Raw genomic sequence first — 23821 nt, 5'->3', positions numbered from 1 at the left:
TTTATGCCTGTAATTCCAGCACTTTGGGACGCCGAGGTGGGTGGATCACGAGGTCAGGAGATCAAGACCATCCTGGCTAACACGGTGAAACCCTGTCTCTACTAAAAATACAAAAAGTTAGCCAGGCATGGTGGTGGGCACTTGTAGTCTCAGCTACTCGGGAGGCTGAGGCAGGAGAATGGTGTGAACCCGGGAGGCAGAGCTTGCAGTGAGCCGAGATCATGCCACTGCGCCACAGCCTGGGTGACAGAGCAAGACTCTGTCACACACAAAAAATAAACAAACAAACAAATAAATAAAACAAAACATCTGATTCTCACATTTAAAAAATCTAGGCTGGGCACGGTGACTCACACCTGTAATCCCAGCACTTCTGGAGGCCAGAGCCGGTGGATCACTTGAGGCCAGGAGTTTAAGACCAGCCTGGCCAACATGGCGAAACCCCATCTCTATTAAAAATACAATTATTAGCTGGGGGCAGTGGTGTGTGCCTGTAATCCCAACTACTCAGAAGGCTGAGGCACGAGAATCACTTGGCAGTAAGCTGAGATTGTGTCAATGCACCCTAGTCTATGCGACAGAGTGAGACTCTGCCTCCATAAAAAGAAAAAAAAAATCTATAAAACAGAAGTTTCTATGGCCGGGCGCGGTGGCTCAAGCCTGTAATCCCAGCACTTTGGGAGGCCGAGACGTGTGGATCACGAGGTCAGGAGATCGAGACCATCCTGGCTAACACGGTGAAACCCCGTCTCTACTAAAAAAATACAAAAAACTAGCCCGGCGAGGTGGCGGGCGCCTGTAGTCCCAGCTATTCCGGAGGCTGAGGCAGGAGAATGGCGTGAACCCGGGAGGCGGAGCTTGCAGTGAGCTGAGATCTGGCCACTGTACTCCAGCCTGGGCGACAGAGCGAGACTCCGTCTCAAAAAAAAAAAAAAAAAAAAAAAAAAAAAAAAGAAGTTTCTAAACCATTTAAAAATCTTCCAAACAAGTGTCTCAGTGGGTTTTGGGCAGGAAAAGGTGGCTCATACCTGCAATCCCAGTACTTTGGGAGGCTGAGGCAGATGGATCACTTGAGGCCAGCAGTTTGAGACCAGCCTGGGCAACAACAGAGTGACACTCTGTCTCTATAAAACACTTAAAAAAAAAAATGGGCTGAGGTGGAAGAATTGCTTGAGCCCAGGAGGTTGATGCTGCAGTGAGCTGAGATCGCCCCACTGCACTCCAGTCTGGGCAACAGAGTAAGATCCTGCCTCAAAAAAAAAAAAAAAAAAAAAATTGGCCAGATCCAGTGGTGGGCGCCTGTAGTCCCACCTACTTGCAAGGCTAAGATGGGAGGATCCCTTGAGCCCAGGACTTTGGGCTGCCGTGAGCTATGATTGTGCCACTGCATTCCAGCTTGGGTGAAAGAATGAGACCCTATCTCTGTATATATATATTTTAAAAAGGTGGCTAGGTGTGGTGGCTCATGCCTGTAATCCTAGGACTTTGGGAGGCCAAGATGGGTGGATCATGAGGTCAGAAGATCGAGACCATTCTGGCCAACACTGTGAAACCCCATCTCTACTAAAAATACAAAAACTTAGCCAGGCGTGGTGGCACACTCCTGTAGTCCCAGCTACTCAGGAGGCTGAGGCAGGAGAATCCCTTGAAGCTGGGAGTCAGAGGTTGCAGTGAGCCAAAATTGTGCCACTGCGCTCCAACCTGGGTGATAGAGCGAGATTCCATCTAAAAAAGAAAAAAAAAAATGCTGGGTATGGCGGCTCATACCTGTAATCCCAGCATTTTGGGAGTCCAAAGTGGGAGGATCTCCTGAGGCCAGGAGTTCGAGACCAGCCTGGGAAATATAGGGAGACTCTCTCTTAAAAAAAAAAAAATCTAAAAAAACTAGCTGGCAGGCTGGACACAGTGGCTCATACCTATAATCCCAGTACTTTGGGAGGCTGAAGCGGGTGGATCACCTGAGGTCAGGAGTTCAAGACCAGGCTAGCCAACATGGTGAAACCCCATCTCCACTAAAAATACAAAAATCAGGCCAGGCGTGGTAGCTCACACCTGTAATCCCAACACTTTGGGAGGTTGAGGCGGGCAGATCATGAGGTCAGGAGTTCCAGACCAGCCTGGCCAACATGGTGAAACACTGTCTCTACTGAAAACACAAAAATTAGCCCAATGTGGTGGGACACATCTTTAATCCCAGCTACTTCGGAGGCTGAGGCAGGAGAATTGCTTGAACCTAGGAGGTGGAGGTTGCAGTGAGCCGAGATCGTGCCATTGCACTCCAGCCTGGGTAACAAGAGCAAGACTCTGTCTCAAAAAAAAAAAAAAAAAAAAATCAGCTGGGCGTGGTGGCGGGCACCTGTAATCTTAGCTACTTGAGAGGCTGAGGCAGGGAGAATCGCTTGAACCTGGGAGGCAGAAGGTGCAGTGAGGCGAGATCACACCACTGCACTGCAGCCTGGGTGACAGAGTGAGACTCTGTCTCAGGAAAAACAAACAAACAAACAAAAAAACTCCACAAAAACTAGCAGGGCATGGTGGCATGCAGATATAGTCCTGGCTACTAAGAAGGCTGAGGTGGGAGGATGGCTTGAGCCCAGGAGTTCAATGCTGCAGTGATCTATGATCATGCCACTGCACTCCAGCCTGGGTAACAGGGCAAGACCCTTTCTTAAAAGAAAAGAAAATAGGCTGGGCATGGTGGCTCCCGCCTGTAATTCCAGCACTTTGGGAGGCCCAGGTGGGTGGATCATCTGAGGTCAGGAGTTTGAGACCAGCCTGACCAACATGGAGAAACCCCATCTTTATTAAAAATACAAAATTAGCCAGGCGTGGTGGCATATGCCTGTAATCCCAGCTACTTGGGAGGCTGAAGCAGGAGAATCACTTGAACCCAGGAGGTGGAGGTTGCAGTGAGCCGAGATCGTGTCATTGCACTCTAGCCGGGCAACAAGAGCGAAATTCCAACTAAAAAAAAAAGAAAGGAAAAGAAAAAAATGCAATGCCTTCTGATTAGTTTAGAAAGAACAACTGATACACATCAGGGAAGTTTCCGTAGCAAAGCATCTCATGTATCTCAGAAATATATACACCTACTAGGTACTCACGAAAATTAAAAAAAAAAAATCAGGGAAGATAGAAATGAGTCCAATTTCAATAAAAGCCTTGGTAGATGGGGTTTTAAAATGACTAGTTTTATTAAGGAAAATGATGCAGATTTTAGACAAATGGAGCATAAAAAATATTCATGAAAGTAGACAGAGTACTAAAATAAACCCCTATGAGTCCATCATAGGGGTCAAGACTGCAGTCAAGACAGTCATGAGAACCAAGAATTGAAATGAAGAGAACTTAAATAGCTGTAATACACATTGTTAAACCAAAAATTTTAAAATAATGAATACAGCCGGGCATGGTGGCTCACGCCTGTAATCCCAGCACTTTGGGAAGCTGAGGCAGTTGAATCACCTGAGATCGGGAGTTCAAGAGCAGCCTGACAAACATGGAGAAACCCCGTCTCTACTAAAAATACAAAATTAGCCAGGCGTGGTGGTGCATGCCTGTAATCCCAGACTCAGGAGGCTGAGGCAGGAGAATCGCTTGAACCCGGCCGGCAGAGGTTGCAGTGAGCCAAGATCATACTATTGCACTCCAGCCTGGGCAATAAGAGCAAAACTCTATCTCAATAAAAAAAAAAAAAAAGTAATGAATTCTTAACACTACTAAATGGTAAACTTAAAAATGGTTAAGATGGGGCTGGGTGCAGTCCCTTATGCCTGTAATCCCAGCACTTTTGGAGGCCGAGGTGGACAGATTGCTACATAGTTGGATGTTAAGATGGGGCCGGGTGCAGTCTCTTATGCCTGTAATTCCAGCACTTTGGGGGGCTGAGGTGGACGGATTGCTTGAGGCCAGGAGTTCGAGATCAGCCTGGGCAACATGGTGAAATCCTGTCTCTACCAAAAAAAAAAAAAAAAAGATTAAAATGCCAAATTATATATTTTACCACAATTAAAAATAGCAATAAATAAAGAAGTGGGGGTAGTAATGAAACATCTTCAACTACATTATTTTTACTAAGGATTTTTGGTGTACCACAAACAATAAATATTTATATTATCTACTTTTTTTTTTTTTTTTTTTTAGATGGAGTATTGCTCTGTGGCTCAGGCCCGGAGTGCAGTGGCTCGATCTTGGCTCACTGCAACCTCCGCCTCCCAGGTTCAAGTGATTCTTTTGCCCCAGACTCCCGAGTAGCTGGGATTACAGATGCCGACCACCGTGCCCGGCTAATTTTTGTATTTTTAGTAGAGACCCGGTTTCACCAGGTTGGCCAGGCTGGTCTTGAACCCCTGACCTCAAGTGATCCACCCACCTTGGCCTCCCAAAGTGTTGGGATTACAGGTGTGAGCCATCATGCCCGGCCTGCTTCGTTTTTTAACAGTTCTCTCCTTTTTGTAGTTCTCTTTTTGTATGTTTTATGATGGACATACTAATTTGATATAGCAGTTCACATAAATAATTCATAAATAACTACATATTAGTGCATTAGGGGTACATGCTGAAAATATTTTTACTGCTAAGAGTATGTGGCAAAAATGTCTGATGCTCACTGATCTAGAGGAACTTTCCCATGGTGGTCCCAAGGGGACCACCTAAGAAATGGGAACTGATGCACTGACTGGAAAACTAAGAACTAACCTCACCATCCATCAGCAGAGGAATGGATCAGCTGGGGCATATTAAAGCAACAGAATACTATACAGTGGTTTAAGTGGATGGATAAAAGCTACATGTATCAACATGTGTAAATATATATAATATATATTATATATATATATACACACACACATATTTTATATATATATATAATTATTATTATTATTTTTTTTTTGAGACAGAGTTTAGCTCTTGTTGCCCAGGCTGGAGGGCAATGGCGTGATCTCAGTTCACTGCAACCTCCACCTCCTGGGTTCAAGCGATTCTCCTCTCTCAGCCTCCCAAGTAGCTGGGATTACAGGCATGTGCCACCACACCTGGCTAATTTTGCATTTTTAGTAGAGATGGGGTTTCTCCATGTTGGTCAGGCTTGTCACCAACTCCTGACCGCAGGTGATCCGCCTACTTGGCCTCCCAAAGTGCTAGGGTTACAGGCGTGAGCCACCGTGCCCCGCCATATATATATATATATCTCACTTTTTTTTTTTTTTTTTTTTTTGAGACAGGGTCTTGCTCTATCACTTAGGCTGGAGTGCAGTGGCGCAGTCTTGGCTCACAGCAACCTCCGCCTCTCAGGTTCAAGCTATTCTCCTGCCTCAGCCTCCTGAGTAGCTGGGATTACAGGTGTGCACAACCACGCCCAGTTAATTTTTGTAGTTTTAGTAGAGATGGGGTTTCACCATATTGGTGAGGCTGGTCTCGAACTCTTGACCTCAGTTGATCTGCCCGCCTCGGCCTCCCAAAGTGCTGGGATTACAACTGCGCCTGGCCCAACGTGGGTAAATATTTTAAACAACCTTGAGTGAAAAAGCACATTGCAGAATGAAAAGTACAGCATGCACACCAATGTGATATATTATGGATACATCCATATGTTGTGATATGTATTATATATGTAGTAACGTGTACTATGTTTAAAAAATTCAAGAAGAAGATAAACACCAAATTCAGGAATAGTAGTTACATGTGGGGAGAGAGGGAAGAAAATGAGGTTGGAGAGAGGGCTTCAAATTTGCTTTCTTTAAAAAAAGATACAAAGTAAATAAATATAACAGCTCAAAACCAATCTCCTTGAGTTCTCCTCCTCAGTGACAACCATCCTCACACATCCCTGGTGTATCTTTCCAGAGATATTCTATGCACATACAAGGACACATATGTACATGTATTACTCTACCCTACTCTACCTTCTTTTTAAATAGTGATGGTGGCAAACATTACACATTGTTGATCTGTACTTTTTAAACAATGTATCTTGAACTTTGACACATGTCAGTGCATAAAGAGCTTTTTTTTTCTTTTTCTTTTTCTTTTTTTTTTTTTGAGACAGAGTCTTGCTCTGTATCCCAGGCTGGAGAGCAATGGCATGATCTCGTCTCACTGCAACCTCTGCCTCCCGGATTCAAGCGATTCTCCTGCCTCAGCCTCCCAAGTAGCTGGGATTACAGGTGTTTGCCACCATGCCCAGCTAATTTTTGTATTTTTAATTGGTCAGGCTGGTCTCGAACTCTTGACCTCAGGTGATCCACCTGCTTCAGCCTCCCAAAGTGCTGGGACCACAGGCACGAGCCATTGCACCCGGCCTCTTTGTTCATTTTTTTTTTTACAGCTGCACAATACTTCTTTGTGTGGCTACCAGACTTTTTGAACCAGTCTCATATACATAAAATGTAGACTATTATTTTACTACAGAAAGCTTCACTGCAACAAATATCCTTAGAAATATGTTATTCTACACAAATGTACAGTTTTATTTTTTAAAGACAGGGTTTTGTTTTGTTGTTCAGGCTAGAATGCAGTGGCATCATCATAGCTCACTGTAACTTTGAGCTCCTGGGCTCAAGTGATCCTCTTGCCTCAGCCTCCTGAGTAGGCAGGACAAAAGACATGCACCACCACATTTTTTTTTTTTTTTTTTTTGGTAGAGCTGGGGTCTCATTATGTTGCCCAGGTTAGTCTTGAACTCCTGGCCTCAAGCAATCCTCCCTTGTCAGCCTCCCAAAGTGCTGAGATTACAGGTGTAAGCCAGCGTGCCTGGCCATTATACAAAATATTAAATCAAATTTTTTTTCTTTTTTTGAGGCAGGGTCTCACTCTGTTGCCCAGGCTGGAATGCAGTGGCATTATCTCAACTCACTGCAACCTCTGTCTCCTGGATTCAAGCGATCCTCCTGCCTCAGCCTCTCAAGTAGCCGAGTAGTTGGGACTATAGGCATGCCTTACTACACCTGGCTAATGTTTATATTTTTAGTAGAGACGGAATTTTGCCATATTGGCTAGACTGGTCTTGAACTCCTGACCTCAGGTGATCCACCTGCCTTGGCCTCCCTAAGTGCTGGGATTACAGACATGAGATACCACGCCCGGTTTAAACCCAAAAATTTAAAAATAATACTTAACACTGTTAAACTGTATACTTAAAAATGGTTAAGATGGCAAATTTTATATTTTACTACAAGTAAAGATAAAAATAAATAAATAACTTATGAACAAATTCCCAGAAGCAGAAATGCTGGGTCTTTTCAAACAAACAGTCCTCCAACAAGACCAGATCCATTTACTTTCTGCTCCAACATTTTCCAACGTCTTTACCCAAACACAGTTCAATACAGCATATTATCAGACTTTTTTGATCTGAAAAGCAGATGTGGTATTTCACTGCAATCTTAATTTGCGTATTTTATTTTTTGTAAGCTTTCCATTTGTCACTTGTCCATTTATATAATTTTTTCTTTTTTTTTTTGAGACAGAGTTTTGTCCTTGTTGCCCAGGCTGGAGTACAACGGCGTGATCTCGGCTCACTGCAACCTCCACCTCCCAGGTTCAAGCAATTCTCCTGCCTCAGCCTCCCAAGTAACTGGGATTACATGCACCCACCACAACACCCGGCTAATTTTTTTGTATTTTTTTAGTAGAGACAGGGTTTCACCAGTTGGCCAGGCTGGTCTCGAACTCCTGACCTCAGCTGATCTACCCTCCTTGGCCTCCCAAAGTGCTGGTATTATGAGCCACCGCACTCAGCCTTATATAATATTTTTTAAAGCATGAGCTATTGTTACTTTTGTAGTAAAATAGCCATTGAGGATATTCTTAAAATTTAGGGTCTGGAGTACCTTCATTCAGTTTTTGAGAAGCCTGTTGATGCTTTCAAAAAACCTTACTGCATTATTGCTGGGTGTGGTGGCTCATGCCTGTAATCCCAGCACTTTGGGATGCCGAAGTGGGTGCATCACCTGAGGTCAGCAGTTCGAGACTAGCCTGGCCAACATGGCAAAACCCCATCCTACTAAAAATAGGAAAAAAATTAGCCGGGTGTTGTACTGCGTGCTTGTTATCCCAGCTACACGGGAGGCTGAGGCAGGAGAATTGTTTGACCCAGGAGACAGAGGTTGTAGTGAGCCGAGATCATACCACTGCATTCCAGTCTGGGCGACAACAGTGAGACTCCGCCTCAAAACAAAAACCAAAAACACCTTATTGTATTATACCTGTATCAATTTCCTGATTTACTATTATATCGTCTTTATGTTTGATGTTACTATTGGGGGAAACTGGGTGAAGGTGTGCAGGACTCTATGTACCATTTTTGAAACTTCTTGTAAGGCTGTATTTCTAAAAAAAAAATTTTGTGAGGTTTTTCTGGTTTGGGGGCTCTGCACTGACCAACTATGATCCTTGAGACACGACGGCACCCAGGTCTGTGAACTGACAAACCCCACATGCAAGACAGCTACTAGATTAGAAAGAATACCTGAGGACTTGAAAAAGAGGCAAGCCTTTGTAGGCTGACTCTGGCCTCTGACTCCATTAGTGTCACATTCTGTCTAACTCAGAGAGCACACAGAAACCACACGATTAAAATTCACACTCTGCTGTATTTCTACATTTGTATCTGTGCCATTCATTTAGTGTCCATTCATTTACATAATCCCAAAGCCACTAAGGGTAGACCTCTGCAATAAGAGGACCTCTGCAAAGTATACAAACTCCTTTCCTTCTCTTTTTGTTGTTATCCTCTGAATATCTTCTATTTGAACCCTGTAGCTCAAGCCATACATGACTCTCTGGAGGCCCCTGAGCAAGCCTTTGTTCCCCTGCATCTGGATCTGCCCCCGTTTTCCCTCCACTCCCTTTGCGTAAAGAACTCCTACCATTCTTCAAGAAAGTTCAAGCATCATCTCCATTGGGAAGCCTTCCTGGATTTCCTACGACCCTCTCCCTACCAGTTTCCAACTCCACTCCAACAGGCAAAGTTAACTCAATCTTCTAGGCATCCTACTGCAACCTCCGCTAGATAAAGCTCCATTAAAACTATCACTATATTGTCATCATTTGTTTAAACATGTCTGTTCCTACTAGATTGAAGATTGACGTATGTCCCTTGAGGACATACATTTTGTGACATTCATTTTTGTGTTTTCAGTGCCAGCAACAATGCCATACTGAAGGTACCCAGTACATATTTGAGGAAGGAGTTAGCCAGGACCTTGCCAGCTTCCTCTGTACTTCAGGTAAAGCCAACCAAATTCTTGGGTAATTCATGCCAGCCCAGAGCCAGGTGTTTTGCCGTCAGCTGAGGCTCTCATACCTCTGCCAAAGAAGAGTTCTTGCCACTGATTAGGCGCCCTCTAGTTGTGTGACTCTCTCCATATCTGTCTCCTTATCTTTAGTGTTCTGTTTTGTTTTGTTGAGAGAGTCTCACTGTCGCTCAGGCTGGAGTGCAGTGGCGCGATTTTGGCTCACTGCAACCTCCGCCTTCCAGGTTCAAGCGATTCTGAGTAGCTGGGATTACAGGCCCGCGCCACCACACCTGGCTTTCTTTCTTTCTTTCTTTCTTTTTGAGATGGAGTTTCGCTCTTGTTGCCCAGGCTGGAGTCCAATGACACGATCTCGCTTGCCACAACCTCCGCCTCCTGGGTTCAAGCGATTCTCCCGCCTCAGCCTCCCAGGTTGGGATTACAGGCATGTGCCGCCACGCCTGGCTAATTTTGTATTTTTAGTAGAGAAGGGGGTTTCTCCATTTTGGTCAGGCTGGTCTGGAAGTCCCGACCTCGGGAGAGCCGCCCACCTCGGCCTTCCAAAGTGCCGGTATTACGGGAGTGAGGCACCGCGCCCGGCCTTATTTTTGTATTTTTACTAGAGACGGGGTTTCACCATGTTGGCTAGGCTGGTCTCGAACTCCTGACCTCAGGTGATCCACCCGCCTCGGCCTCCCAAACTGCCGGGATTACAGGCTTGAGCCACGGCGCCCAGCCTGTCTCGTTATCTTTAAAATGTGGACAATAAAAGCATCTCCCCACAGGGCTGTAGGGAGGATTACAAGAGATAACGCATGAAAAGCTCTTGGCACAGTGCCTGGCAGAGGGTGGGGTAGGCTCCCAAAGAATAGTCCCGTGCATGCGTTGTATCAATGAGTGAGTGGAAGAAATGACTTGAGGTTGACTGTTTATTTACTGAATGCCTACCATGGAACGAGGGAAGGTTTTCTGCAACCTTTACTCTGACGGTAAAGGGCTTGTAGGGGTGAAGGTGGTAGCCGTCGGTAGCGACGAGGGTATTCCGGGCGGTCAGGAGGTTCCTGCTAGACAACTGTGTGGGAGTGGGCGGTTAGCATCCCCTGAGTGCGCGGGGAAGGCAGCTCGGTCGGATGGAGGAAGCGCTGGAATCCACGCTGAGCTCCAGTCCTGGGTAGTTATTAGCCGCGTGACTTTGGCCAAATTACTGAACCTCTCTCAACTTCCCGAACTGTAGAATGAGTCTGTTAAGAATACTCACACGCCAAGGATCTTGTGAGATCACGCGACCGCAAGTATGCGAAGACTCGCTTCATCCAGAAAGCACAAAATTCTCAAGCCAGCCGGCACCGACTGCCTGGGATGCGCTCTCCGCACATACGGCCCTGGGCTCCCTCTTCAGGCATGCGCCGTGGACCTGCGGCGCGGCCCGTCAGGCAGTGCGGTAGGCGCCCCAGGGGCTGGCAGGACCCTGACCCCAAGATGGCGGCGCCCAGCGAAGTGGCCGCGGTAGCCCCTGGCGAAGGCGATGGCGGAGGCGGAGGCGGCGGGTTTGGCTCCTGGCTGGACGGACGGTTGGAGGCACTGGGAGTGGACCGAGCCGTTTACGGAGCCTACATCTTGGGTGTCCTGCGGGAGGAGGAGGAAGAAGAGAAGCTGGACGCTCTTCAGGGGATCCTCTCTGCTTTCCTGGTGAGTAGCCTGGACACATTCCTACAGCCTCTGGCCAGCATCTGAGGACCTGTCAGTACTTTGCACCCACCGTCCCCTACCGGGTATCCCAGAGGCTCAGTGGTCTCACCTGGGAGAGGTATACTCCTCTGCTATCTGGGCGGCGGGGGAAGGAGGTTGCTCCCCAACCAGGTGTGGGAAGCCTGAAAGCTGCAGGTACACAGAGAGGAAGGAAGGGCTTTCTCATATTCTTGGGGACAAGGCCCTCTCCGATGCTTGTGAGTGAGCCCAGGAGGGTTCTTCCGAAGGCATTGAGATGTCATAATGGGAATGTTATCATAAATATCTGACGACCAATTCCATTTCCATCCGTTTACAGTGTTCACTGGGGGTATTAAAATGCTCTTGGCAGGTCTGTGCCTATTACAAGGCAGTTCCCAGAGCCGTCCCATGACAAAAGCCTGCAGGAAGTGCCCTTTTGATTCTTATTTGGATGTAGGAGTCCGTAAAAGGTAAGCTGGTGGTAGAAGTCTTTTCATGCCCACGCAGAACTGAAGCAAACGTCGTGCTTGATCCATTACGGTATTTACAGTAATCATTGGTGGTGGGAAGGAGGGTATGAGAGAGATCAGAGCTTTAACGAAGAGAGGCAAACTCAGTCGTTAGCCTATTAGAAGCAAGGTATTCAGAAATGTGTACTTTAAGCTATGTTTACATAGTAAGTCACCCAGATGTCCACTTTTTCAACCTATCATTTCTGCTGCCTTCATCTTCACTTCCCACACCTCCAACATACACACTTATTAGACTGGTTATTACAGATTAAATTGGTTGCAGGTGCTACCTGTGGCTGTCTAACAAATTGTTTCCTTTTAAATACAAGCTTAAAAATAAAATTTACTTGAATCATCACTAAATGCTGTAGAAGCTAGAGTTGCCTCTGCATTCATGGATTAGAGGAGATCCTGGATACCTGACTGCTACTGTGAGAGCCACCTGTCTGTCCATCAAAGGCTTTATCCTCTGGCATTTATTACAATGAACAGGTTAGGAAAATGGATTCTTTGTTATTCTCAAAATGAATTTTGAGAGGCTAGTAATAAAGAGAATCAAAATGTACTATGAGATGGGCACAGTGGCTCATGCTTGTAATCTCACCACTTTGGGAGGCTGAGGCGGGTGGATTGCTTGAGGCCAAGATTTCCAGACCAGACTGGGCAACATAGCAAGACCCTGTCTCTACAAAAAAAATTTAAAAAATTAGCCGGGTATGGTGGTGCATACCTGTAGTCCCAGCTACTCAGGAGTCTGAAGTGGGAGGATCACTTGAACCTAGGTGGTTGTGGCTGCAGTGAGCTGTGATTGTGCCACTGCACTCCAGCTTGGGTGACAGAGTAAGACCTTGTCAATTTTTTTTTTCTCTAAGAAAATAGGGCCGGGCGCGGTGGCTCAAGCCTGTAATCCCAGCACTTTGGGAGGCCGAGACGGGCGGATCACGAGGTCAGGAGATCGAGACCATCCTGGCTAACACGGTGAAACCCCGTCTCTATTAAGAAATAAAAAAAAAAACTAGCCGGGCGAGGGGGCGGGCGCCTGTAGTCCCAGCTACTCGGGAGGCTGAGGCCGGAGAATGGTGTGAACCCGGGAGGCGGAGCTTGCAGTGAGCTGAGATCCGGCCACTGCACTCCAGCCTGGGTGACAGAGCGAGACTCCGTCTCAAAAAAAAAAAAAAAAAAAAAAAAAAGAAAATAATTACTATAAATATATATAGATATAAATATACATATACATACCTCATTTTTTTTTAAAGGGTAGAAGGCAGAAAACATTTTCAAATCCAAAAGTGTTTCATGAAAGCGGAAACAAGTGCTAGGAAAAAATCACTCACATTTGGTGGAAGCAGTTCATAGATTGGGTACATGGTTGAAACATAACACTAGTGCAGCTGTCCCAGATTCTTCTGGCAGTAACCCATTTGAGTTCCAGAGCCTCTTCTGGCAAGATTGGCTTATAAATGGGAAAACTTTAACACAGCTTGTGAGGCAGCTCGGAAGTTCACTGGAAATACAAGACAGTGGAATCAATTCTTTTTTTGGACCACAACATTACAGATTACAGGGGGAAAGAGAAGGAGGCAAGCAATTTAAGTTAGTTTTTATTTACGGCTGGGAAGTTTCTAAACACTCCATGAAGCTGTTGAAATGACTTTGATACTTCTTGGTACCAGCTTCTTGATCAGTCCATCATCATTTGGAGCTGTTTCTGTTGATAAAGGTAAACATTAGTTTTCCTTTTTTTCTTTTTTAAGAGACAGAATCTCGCTCTGTTATAGTAATGTGATTATAACTCACTGTACCCTTGAATGACTGGACTCAAGCAATCCTCCCCACCCCCGTCAGCCTCCCAAGCTGCTAGGACTACTGGCACCTGCCATCACATATCATGCCTGGCTCACTTTTTTTTTATGTTTTATGTTTTATTTTTTGAGACAGAGTCTCACTCTGTCACCCAGGCTGGAGTGCAGTGGCAAGATCTCGGCTCACTGTAACTTCTCCTCCTGGGTTCAAGTGATTCTCAGCCTCCCGAGTAGCTGGGATTACAGGCATACGCCACCATGCCTGGCTAATTTTTGTATTTTTAGTAGAAATGGGGTTTCACCATGTTGACCAGGCTGGTCTCAAACTCCTGACCTCAAGTGATCCACCCACCTCAGTCTTCCAAAGTTCTGGGACTATAGGCGTGAGCCACCATGCCCAGCCATGCCTGGCTAATTAAAAAAAAATTTTTTTTTTTGTAGAGACAGGGTTTTGCCATGTTACCCAGGGTGGTCTTATGCTCCTGGACTCAAGAGATCCTCCTGCCTTGGCCTCCCAAAGTGCTGGGATTACAGATGTGAGCCTCTGTGCTTGACTTGGGCTAGGATTTAATATGAGGAATTAAGAAGTTTGTTAGCAATAATCTGAGGTAAAATTCAAGAACAGTGGCATATAGTTAGGAGCAAATAAACAGTAAACAAAAGCTTTCTATCGTCCTTCTCTTCAACAGTACTTGTATTGGTTGATTGATTGATTTATCAAATTTTTATTGATGGATTACTGTATGCCAGGCACTGCCCTAAGTGCTTGGGGCACTTCAAGGAATAAAACAGATAGAAATTCCTGCCCTCATGTGGTTACATTCTAGCACGGAAAAGCATTACTAGTAAATTATATAGTATGTTACAAAGTGATAAGTGCTAGGGAAAAAGGAGTATTGTAAGTAGGATAAACTTTCCTCTTAGTGCCTTGAACATAGCAGACACCTTCTGTGTAAATAAATGAAGGAATGGATGATTGAACTACTTTGATTTGGATGAGGAGACTGAGGAAATAAACCACTTTGTCCTCTAAGAGTTCTTGTTCTCTTTTGCCTCTCTGCTGCTCCTTTTCCTGCCATTCTTTTTCTTTTGGTGGGGGATTTTAAAAGAGCTGTACCAGTTTCTCATCCTTTTTTCTTTTTCTCTTCCTTTGCTTTTCTTGCTGGTGGGGTTTGGGGAAAACCCATGAACTATTGAAACTCTGGACCAAGTAAGTTCTGTGTGTCTAGCATATATGCTAAAAGGATGCAGGGCAGAGGAAGAAATCCTTTGTTGGGTACAAAATAAGGATATACATAATAAGTCTGTGTTCTGACTCTCCACTTTTCTTTGGGAGATGGTATGTATAATGGTTAAAAACATGGGCTCGGCCAGGCGCGGTGGCTCACACCTGTAATCCCAGCACTTTGGGAGGCCAAGGTGGGCAGATCACAAGGTCAGGAGATCAAGACCATCCTGGCTAACATGGTGAAACCCCGTCTGTACTGAAAATACAAAAAATTAGCCGGGCATGGTGGTGGGCACCTGTAGTCCCAGTTCAGAAGGCTGAGGCAGGATAATGGCGTGAACTTGGGAGGCAGAGCTTGCATTGAACCGAGATTGCGCCACTGCGCTCCAGCCTGGGCAACAGAGTGAGACTCCGTCTCACAAAAAAAAAAAAAAAAAAAAAAAAAAAAGAGCATGGGCTCTAAGCCAAACTGCTGGGGTTCAAATTGTGTTTAATCCATTATTACTTGTAAGACCTTGGGCAAGGTAATTAACCTCTGTGCTTTGGTTTCTTCTTCTGTAAATTGAGAGTAAAACTTAATGGCATTATTTTAAGAATTTAGAGTTCTCATGTAAAGCTTTTAGAACAGTGCCTGGCACATGGTAGGTGCTTAATAAATGTGAACGCTGACAGCTTGCCCTGAGAGGCAGAACGTGAAGGTGGGGAATGCAGCCGTAATGAAGATGGAGGGAAATGCTCGTGTTTATTAGATGCCTGCTCTTTGACAAGTAGGGTAGGCATATGTATACATTTTCATTTATCCTCAGTAAAATCCTGGGAGAATGTGAAGATCACAAAGTTAAGAAACTTCCTCACAGATCCAGGATCTGAACTTAAGTATCTCTAACACTAAAGACAAGATTTTTGTTATACCATGCTGAGGAGGGAGATTGGTTGGTACACAGAATATGTATGCTTCTCTAAAATGGACAGCGGGAAGGCTGGACAAGAGACCATTTCCTCATGTATCTCCTCTTTATTATATGTCAGCAAGCTAATGGATATGATCTAGCATGAAAGTTGATAACCTTAGGGAAGGTTCTGAATTGTATACATCAGCCAAGGAATATTTCACAGAGGAGTTTTGACTTAGGGAACAGGTTTTTGCTCCAAAAGAATTGGAGGTGGATGGGAAAAGGGAAGATTGTTGATCAAAGGGTACAAAATTGCAGTTAGACAGAAGGAATATAGTGATCTGTTACATAGAATGGTGAGTATAATAAGTAATAATCGACTGGATATGGTGGTTCAGGCCTGTAATCCCAACACTTTGGGGGGCCAAGATGGGAGGATTGCTTGAGGTCAGGAGTTGGAGACCAGTCTGGGTAAGATAGTGAGACCCCATCTCTTAAAAAAAACAACAAACAAACACTCAATTAGCCAGGTGTGGTAGCACATGCTTGCAGTCCTAGCTACTTGAGAGGCTGAGGCAGGAGAATTGCTTGAGCCCAGGAGTTTGAGGTTACAGTGAGCTGTGATTGCACCACTGCACTCCAACCTGGGTAACAGAGTGAGACCCTGTCTCTAAAAAGTAATAATAATAAATAAAAAATAATGCATTGTATACTTCAAAATTACTAAAAGAGTACATTTCAAATGTTTTCTTTCTTTTTTTTTGAGATGGAGTTTCACTCTGTCTCCCAGGCTGGAGTGCAGTGGCACGATCTCGGCTCACTACAACCTCTGCCTCCTGGGTTCAAGTTATTCTTGTGCCTCAGCCTCCTGAGTATTGTGATTACAGGCATGTGCCACCACACCCGGCTAATTTTTGTATTTTTACTAGAGACGGGGTTTCACCACGTTGGCCAGGCTGGTCTCAAACTCCCAGCTTCAAGTGATCCACCCTCCTCAGTCTCCCAAAGTGCTGGGATTACAGGTGTGAGCCACTGCACCCAGCCTTAAATGTTTTCATCACCCAAAAAATGAGAAATATGTGAGGTAATAGATCTGTTAGTTAGCTTGATTTAATTATTCTACAATGTGAACATATATTGAGACATCACAGGGTACCCTACATATATATGTAATATATACAGTTATTATTTGTCAATTAAAAATAAAATAAATAAAATATTTTAACAGAGAATAAGGAAGGCTGCCCTGAGTTGGTATGAATCTTCCCTTGGAGCTTATCAGGATGGAGTGGCTGTTCTTGATGTAGGAGGTGTGGGTTCTGGGACACACAAGCAGGATTAATTCTGTGTCCAGAGCCTCAGAAAAGAAACATACTCTATTGTGGCTCCCAGACTCTTTCATAATTTCACAGCAAGGAGAGCTGTGCTTTCTTCATAGGCTTTTTTGAGGTTGTTATTGTTTTTGAGGGCTCCTTCAGGAAATTAATTGGTCTGCTTTTCCAACTAGGAAGAAGATTCCCTCCTTAATATCTGCAAGGAGATTGTGGAACGATGGTCAGAAACTCAGAATGTTGTCACCAAAGTGAAAAAAGAAGGTAGAGTCAGAGTTTCTATGTTTAACCTCCAGAGCATTTTCCGGCAGCCTTGACTGTATAGCTGTTAGGGAGAGATATTTTCATTTTCCCCTTGGATGCTCATTTTCCCAAAGATAGTGCACACTGGCAAACACCCAGCAGCCTGTGTTAACTCTTTACTGAACACTGGCTTCCTTTTCTTTTTTTGTATTTTTCCATTTCAACTGACCACAGTTATCTTCATTGTATTTTTTCACTTTTTGTTTTTCATCTTCTTTCCACTGCTTCTTGTAGATTTGCATTGCAGGTATAGAGTCAACTATATTTTTACCACTTCCTACTTTTTTCATGTTGTCTCTTTTTTTGAGGCAGAGTCTTGCTGTGTCACCCAGGCTGGAGTGCAATGGTGTAATCTCGGTTCACTGTAACGGCTGCCTCCCAGGTTCAAGCAATTCTCATGCCTCAGCCTCGTGAGTACCTGGGACTACAGGCGCATGCCACCATGCCTGGCTAAATTTTGTGTTTTTAGTAGAGATGGGGGTTTCACCATGTTGACCAGGCTGGTCTTGAACTCCTGACCTCATGTGATCCGCCCACCTCAGCCTCCCAAAGTGCTGAGATTACAGGCGTGAGCTACTGCGCCCTGCCTCATGTTGTCATTTCATAACACAAATTATGGTTGGTATTTGGCTTTATTCAGCTAAACACTTTATCCTTTAAAATGGAAAAGAAATGGGCGAATATACTCACCGCTAGGATGGTAGGTTAGCTACAGAAAACTCAAAACATAAAAGCCAAATTTGGAAAGATTCTGAACTCTGTACACTGTTGGTTCTCAGTTTGGGCTGTATATTAGAATCACTTAATGTACCTGGGTTAGGGCCCAGGCATTTGTATTTTTTAAAAGCTCCTATAGGTGATTCTGTGATTCTTTTTTTTTTTTTTTTTTGAGACGGAGTCTCGCTCTGTCGCCCAGGCTGGAGTGCAGTGGCCGGATCTCGGCTCACTGCAAGCTCCGCCTCCCAGGTTCCCGCCATTCTCCTGCCTCAGCCTCCCGAGTAGCTGGGACTACAGGCGCCGCCACCTCGCCCGGCTAGTTTTTTGTATTTTTTAGTAGAGACGGGGTTTCACCGTGCTAGCCAGGATGGTCTCGATCTCCTGACCTCGTGATCCGCCCGTCTCGGCCTCCCAAAGTGCTGGGATTACAGGCTTGAGCCACCGCGCCAGGCCTCCTATAGGTGATTCTAATGTGCAGCCAAAGGTGAGAACTACTATTTTACACCATTGCTTCCTTTTCTTGAGAATGGAGAACTTACTAGTTGATTTTATTTTATGGTATGCCAAAATATTCTTAATCTAAGAATTCTACCTGGCATAATCAGAAACATAAATGGGACCAGCTTAAGTTGATTTTAGATTCCTGCTTAGGTTTTTGAGATGCCAGGGGGAGGAAGTTGAGTGTTTAGAGGCTTAGTTTTCTGTGGTTCTAATGCAGTGCTTTTCAACCTTTTTTTTTTTTTTTTTTTAAGGCAGCAGAATTTCAGTATATGAAACAAGTAAAATCAGGGCTGCTCTGATTGAAGATGGATACAAAGCTTGGCCTGCATGGCCTTTCCTTTCCTTTCTCAATGGCCCTGAGCCATGTCCTTTGAACTGCCGGGCTCTAAGGAGGCAGCAGATACCAATGTCTTTAGTACAAGTGCTGCCTGTGTGGACTAGTGGTTCAGTGAGCTTGTTCTCTCTCATACATCCTTGTTCTTCCTTCCTTCCACCACCTCCCAGATGAAGTACAGGCCATTGCCACCCTAATTGAGAAGCAGGCACAAATTGTGGTAAAGCCAAGGATGGTGTCAGAAGAGGAGAAGCAGAGAAAAGCTGCCCTCCTGGCCCAGTATGCTGATGTGACAGATGAAGAGGAATATCCTTTCTGGAGTCTCGGTACCATTCCCTAAAGCTCAAGCCAGACATATTTGTGGGTTTACAGTGACCTTTGGCAAGTTGCTAATCCTCCTCTGTAGCTTAATTTTCCCCTCTAAAATGGCAGTAATCTATAGCCCTTTGTGGGTATGTGGAGTGATACTCGATTAGTTGATACTGGACTTATATTTTTCTTTTTTTTTTTTTTTTTTTTTTTTGAGGCCGAGTCTCGCTGTGTCGCCCAGGCTGGAGTGCAGTGGCGCGATCTCGGCTCACTGCAAGCTCCGCCTCCCGGGTTCCCGCCATTCTCCTGCCTCAGCCTCCCGAGTAGCTGGGACTACAGGCGCCGCCACCACGCCTGGCTAATTTTTTTGTATTTTTAGTGGAGACGGGGTTTCATTGTGTTAGCCAGGATGGTCTCGATCTCCTGACCTCGTGATCCGCCCGTCTCGGCCTCCCAAAGTGCTGGGATTACAGGCTTGAGCCACCGCGCCCGGCCTGGACTTATATTTTTCAACACACAATCAGTATATTCCAGAAAACTATGGTGTAAAACAAATAATGTCTTAATAGTTCATTTATATTGTGCTTTCAGAAAATACAATATAGCTGTAATTCTTTATATTCATATAATATTTTTTTATACAGTGTAGTATAATCCATCTTTATGTTCTTTCCCAGTCATTAAGGGAACTGAGACACCAACAGATGAATGGGTGATCAGAGGCATTCAGAAGATTAGTGGCAAAACCAGGACTAGAACCTGGGTATTTTTGGGTGAAAGATTCTCTAAATTTAGAGCAGTTTGACTCTTTTCTTTCTTATGTGACCAGGTAGTTAAAAGTAAGGCTGAACCCCTAAAGTAATACCAGAATAAATCTGGAATTTGGGAACTGTGCAAAAAGAAAGTGTTGCCAGTAGGGGCAGGTTTAGTTCCCTGTGAATTTCATACTTATTTAGGAAATGCTTTGCTTACTGAGCCTACTTGAAGTATGTGGCATATTATGCAGCGGACATCATACCAGAAATGTCAGCTGTGTAATCACTAGTTTAGGAAAGAATTCTTGGGCTCTTTGGAGTCAGTTTCTCTCTTTTTATTTATTTGTTTTTATTATTATTATTTTTTTAATCTTTTTTGAGATGGAGTCTCACTCTGTCACCTAGGCTGGAGTGCAGTGGCACAATCTTGGCTCATTGCAACCTCTACCTCCCGGGTTCAAGCTATTCTCCTGCCTCAGCCTCCAGAGTAGCTGGGACTATAGGCGCGTGCCACCACACACAGCTAATTTTTCGTATTTTTAGTAGAGACAGGGTTTCAGCATGTTAGCCAGGCTGGTCTCAATCTCCTGACCTCATGATCTGCCTGCCTCGCCCTCCCAAAGTGCTGGGGTTACAAGCGTGAGCCACCATGCCCGGCCTCTCTTCTGAGTTTTTCTTATGAGTTTTCTTGCCAGGGTTGGCAGATCTATGGTTCTGGTGACATAATTTCTCATCTTGAGCTAGAAAAGAAATTTTAAAGCAGTAGTTCTCCTGGAGGACTTGTTAAAACACAGATTGCTGGGTTTCACCCACAATTTAGTAGGTTTGGCATAGGTCCCAAGAATGTGTATTTCTAATACATTCCTGGGGGTTTTGTGAACCACACTTTGAGAACCACTGTTTAGAGGTCATCTGGCTTCCAGGTAATGTGGCAATCCACCCAGACCACTTAAGTTTCTTTTCAGCCTCCAAGAAAAGGACCTTATGGAAGATACATCAATCTTTCCTAAGTTGAGGTTTCCAAAGATGAATCTCCTGGGTTTATCGCCATATCCCTGAGAATGTGCTCCCTCCATTCAGTGTGCTTTTCCTACTTACCAGTCTATTGAATGTTTTCTAATGTTAGGTTGGGATGTGCCAACTGTTGTTTTCCATCTGACTTTCCTTAACATCACTTACTGAAGCAGATGAGAAGGATGATTCAGGTGCTACCACAATGAACATTGGTTCTGACAAACGTATCCTTCTGGGTCCCTCCCCATGTGTTTCTCCATAGAGTCCTCTTGAGATCAGTTTTTATTTTGCAGTCATTGCTGGCAGCTCCCTTTTACCTTCAGGAACGTATGTCATGCTAGCATTGGAAGCCCCATTCCTAGGACAGTCCTAGATAGTCAGTTTAGCAAGAACTTTCCCCAGAGAAAACACTTTAACAAGTACTGTAAAGGGATTAGTTTGGAGGAAGGATTTCTAAGGGAAAATAAAAATCTGTACTTCCTGTATATAGGAATATAGCTCTGAGTTGCCCAGCATTATGGAGAAAATTAAAATAATATTGAGGTCAGGCATGATGGCTTACACCTGTAGTCCTGGCACTTTAGGAAGCTGAGACGGGTAGATCGTTTGAGCCCAGGAGTTCGAGACCAGCCTGGGCAACATGGTGAAACCCTGTCTCTACTAAAAAAAAAAAAATACAAAACATTAGCCAGGTGTGGTGGCACGTGCCTGAGGCTGAGTTGGGAGAATCACCTGAGCCCAGGAAGTCAAGGCTGCAGTGAACCAAGATCTTGCCACTGCACTCTGGCCTGGGATATGGGAGTGAAACTGTGTCTCAAAAAATAATAAAATAATGTTGAAATTTTCTCTTTTTCCTCAAAAACCTTATGATTTGTCAGATAATACAAACACTAAACACTTTTTTTTTCTTTTTTTTGAGACAGAGTCTCGCTCTGTTGCCCAGGCTGGAGTGCAGTGGTGTGATCTCGGCTCACTGCAGCCTCCGCTTCCTGGGTTAAAGTGATTCTCCTGCCTCAGCCTCCTGAGTAGCTGGGACTACAGGTGCGCGCCACCATGACTGGCTAATTTTTGTATTTTTAGTAGAGACGAGGTTTTGCCATGTTAGCCAGGATGTTCTTCATCTCCTTGACCTTGTGATCTGCCCGCCTCAGCCTCCCAAAGTACCGGGATTACAGGCGTGAGCCACTGTACCCGGCCCACGAACACCAAACACTTTAAGCTAAAAATATGGACATATTGAAACATTTGTGCTGATGGCTGGGCACAAGGGCTCACACTTATAATCCCAGCACTTTGGGAGGCCGAGGTGGGAGGATCACTTGAGTCCAGGAGTTCAAGACCAGCCTGGCAGCATAGTGAGACCCTGTCTCTACAAGGAAAAAAATATATATATTAAAAATTAGCCAGGCTTTGTGGTACACATCTGTACTCCTAGCTACTCAGGAGAAAACCTTATCTAGTATTAACAGGTTTTGTTTTTAAAGTTTTAAGAAATAAAGGGTAAAGTTTTTGGCATTTCCCCTATTGTTTACATGGTCAAAAGGAAAATCCCAATCACTTCTAGTTACAAAATGTGCCATGTTGTGGTGGTGTGGGCAATCAGATTATTATAGTTGATGACTGTTGTTAAACTCATTTTCTTTTTTTTTGAGATGGAGTCTCACTGTGTCACCAGGTTGGAGTGCAGTGGCGTGATCTCGGCTCACTGCAACCTCTGCCTCTCAGGTTCAAGCGATTCTGCCTTAGCCTCCCGAGTAGCTGGGACTACAGATGTGTGCCACCATGCCTGGCTAATTGTTTGTGTTTTTAGTAGAGACCTGTTAGCCAGGGTGGTCTCGATCTCCTGACCTCATGATCTACCTGCCTCAGCCTCCCAAAGTGCTGGGATTACAGGTGTGAACCACTGCGCCCAGCCTAAACTCATTTTCTATATCTCATAAATCCAGTGTTTATGGTTATTAGAACGTGGTTTTCACTTCAACTTTAGTAGTCTAGGAACAAAAGCAAATTGATAAAGTTTAATAAGGTTAAACATCTTATTTAACTCTTTTCAGGCATTTTAACAGTGCCAAGTACATAAACATTTAGCCAGTTACATTACTACTCTGTTCACCAAAACTAGCCTTGATTCTCTAATATTCTGCCATTGAATGATAAAAGTACTTATTCTAGAATGAAATTTCATTTCAATGAAATATTTTGTTTTCTTAATTTTTGTTTCTTTGATAAAATATTTTAAAATTCATGTTTAGATAAATCTGAGTAACAGTTTTATTCCAAAGGACATTTCAAAACTTTTGTAATATAACTTTAGGATTTCTCTGTTAGACCAAGGATAAACGTAAGGGTTTTTTTTTTAAAAGACTAGGACTAGGTAAAGACCATTCAGGACTCAGCAGGTGGAGAGAGGATAAGTATAATGAAGAAAGACAGCAGATGTGATCTGTGTGATCTGTACCCTAATCCCTTAACTCACCTGTAGTTCTGTTCCGAAACACCAATGTGGAAGATGTCCTTAATGCCCGAAAACTGGAGCGAGACTCACTTCGGGATGAGTCCCAAAGGAAGAAGGAACAGGACAAGCTGCAGAGGGAGAGAGACAAACTAGCCAAGCAGGAGCGCAAGGAAAAGGAAAAGAAAAGGACACAGAGAGGGGAGCGAAAGCGATAACCTTGGCCTACTCTATTCTTCCCCTCCATGAACTTATTATCAAAGGGAGAACTGGTTGTGTATTTAAGAGAAATGAGAGTGCATTGCAAAATAGTTTTCCAAGGCATTTCCCCTATTGTTTACATGGTCAAAAGGAAAATCACAATCACTTCTAATTACAAAATGTGCTATGTTTTGGTGGGGTGGGCAATCAGATTATTATAGTTGATAACTGTACCAAAGATCTGGAATGGGGGCCACCTTTATATTTTAATACTGAAGTCCTGTGCTTTTGGCCACTTTAAAAAGTCTTCCCTCACCTTGGATAAATAGCAGGAGGATTCATAAAGCTAACAGTTTTCATCCTGAAGGAGCAGAAACATAATCAATCCCTCCCTGAGATAAAATGTGGGCATGCACATTGCTTTGGAGGCAGTATTCAGCTGTTAAGTGTAGTATTGTTTTATGGCTGAAATAGAAAGCTAATGAAGAGCCCTACCTGCATCCATATTTTATGTTAACATGGCAGC

At 44.3% G+C, this 23821-nt stretch overlaps 1 protein-coding gene across 1 annotated transcript; it reads left to right on the top strand.

Annotated features, from left to right (window-relative positions):
* Positions 1 to 10477: 10477 nt before the first annotated feature.
* On the top strand, positions 10478 to 23385 carry LOC105468964 (coiled-coil domain containing 43). The gene is made up of 5 exons (XM_011719460.3): positions 10478 to 10922; positions 16886 to 16973; positions 18735 to 18870; positions 20808 to 20866; positions 23125 to 23385. Exons 1-5 carry the CDS (start codon positions 10593 to 10595, stop codon positions 23310 to 23312), a joined length of 801 nt encoding a protein of 266 aa, XP_011717762.2. The 5' UTR covers positions 10478 to 10592; the 3' UTR covers positions 23313 to 23385.
* The last annotated feature ends 436 nt before the right edge of the window (positions 23386 to 23821 follow it).

The sequence above is a fragment of the Macaca nemestrina genome, chromosome 17 (assembly GCF_043159975.1).
Source record: "Macaca nemestrina isolate mMacNem1 chromosome 17, mMacNem.hap1, whole genome shotgun sequence".
NCBI lineage: Eukaryota > Metazoa > Chordata > Mammalia > Primates > Cercopithecidae > Macaca > Macaca nemestrina.
Note: the sequence above shows the minus strand (reverse complement) of the source record. Positions and strands in the feature narration are given on the sequence as shown.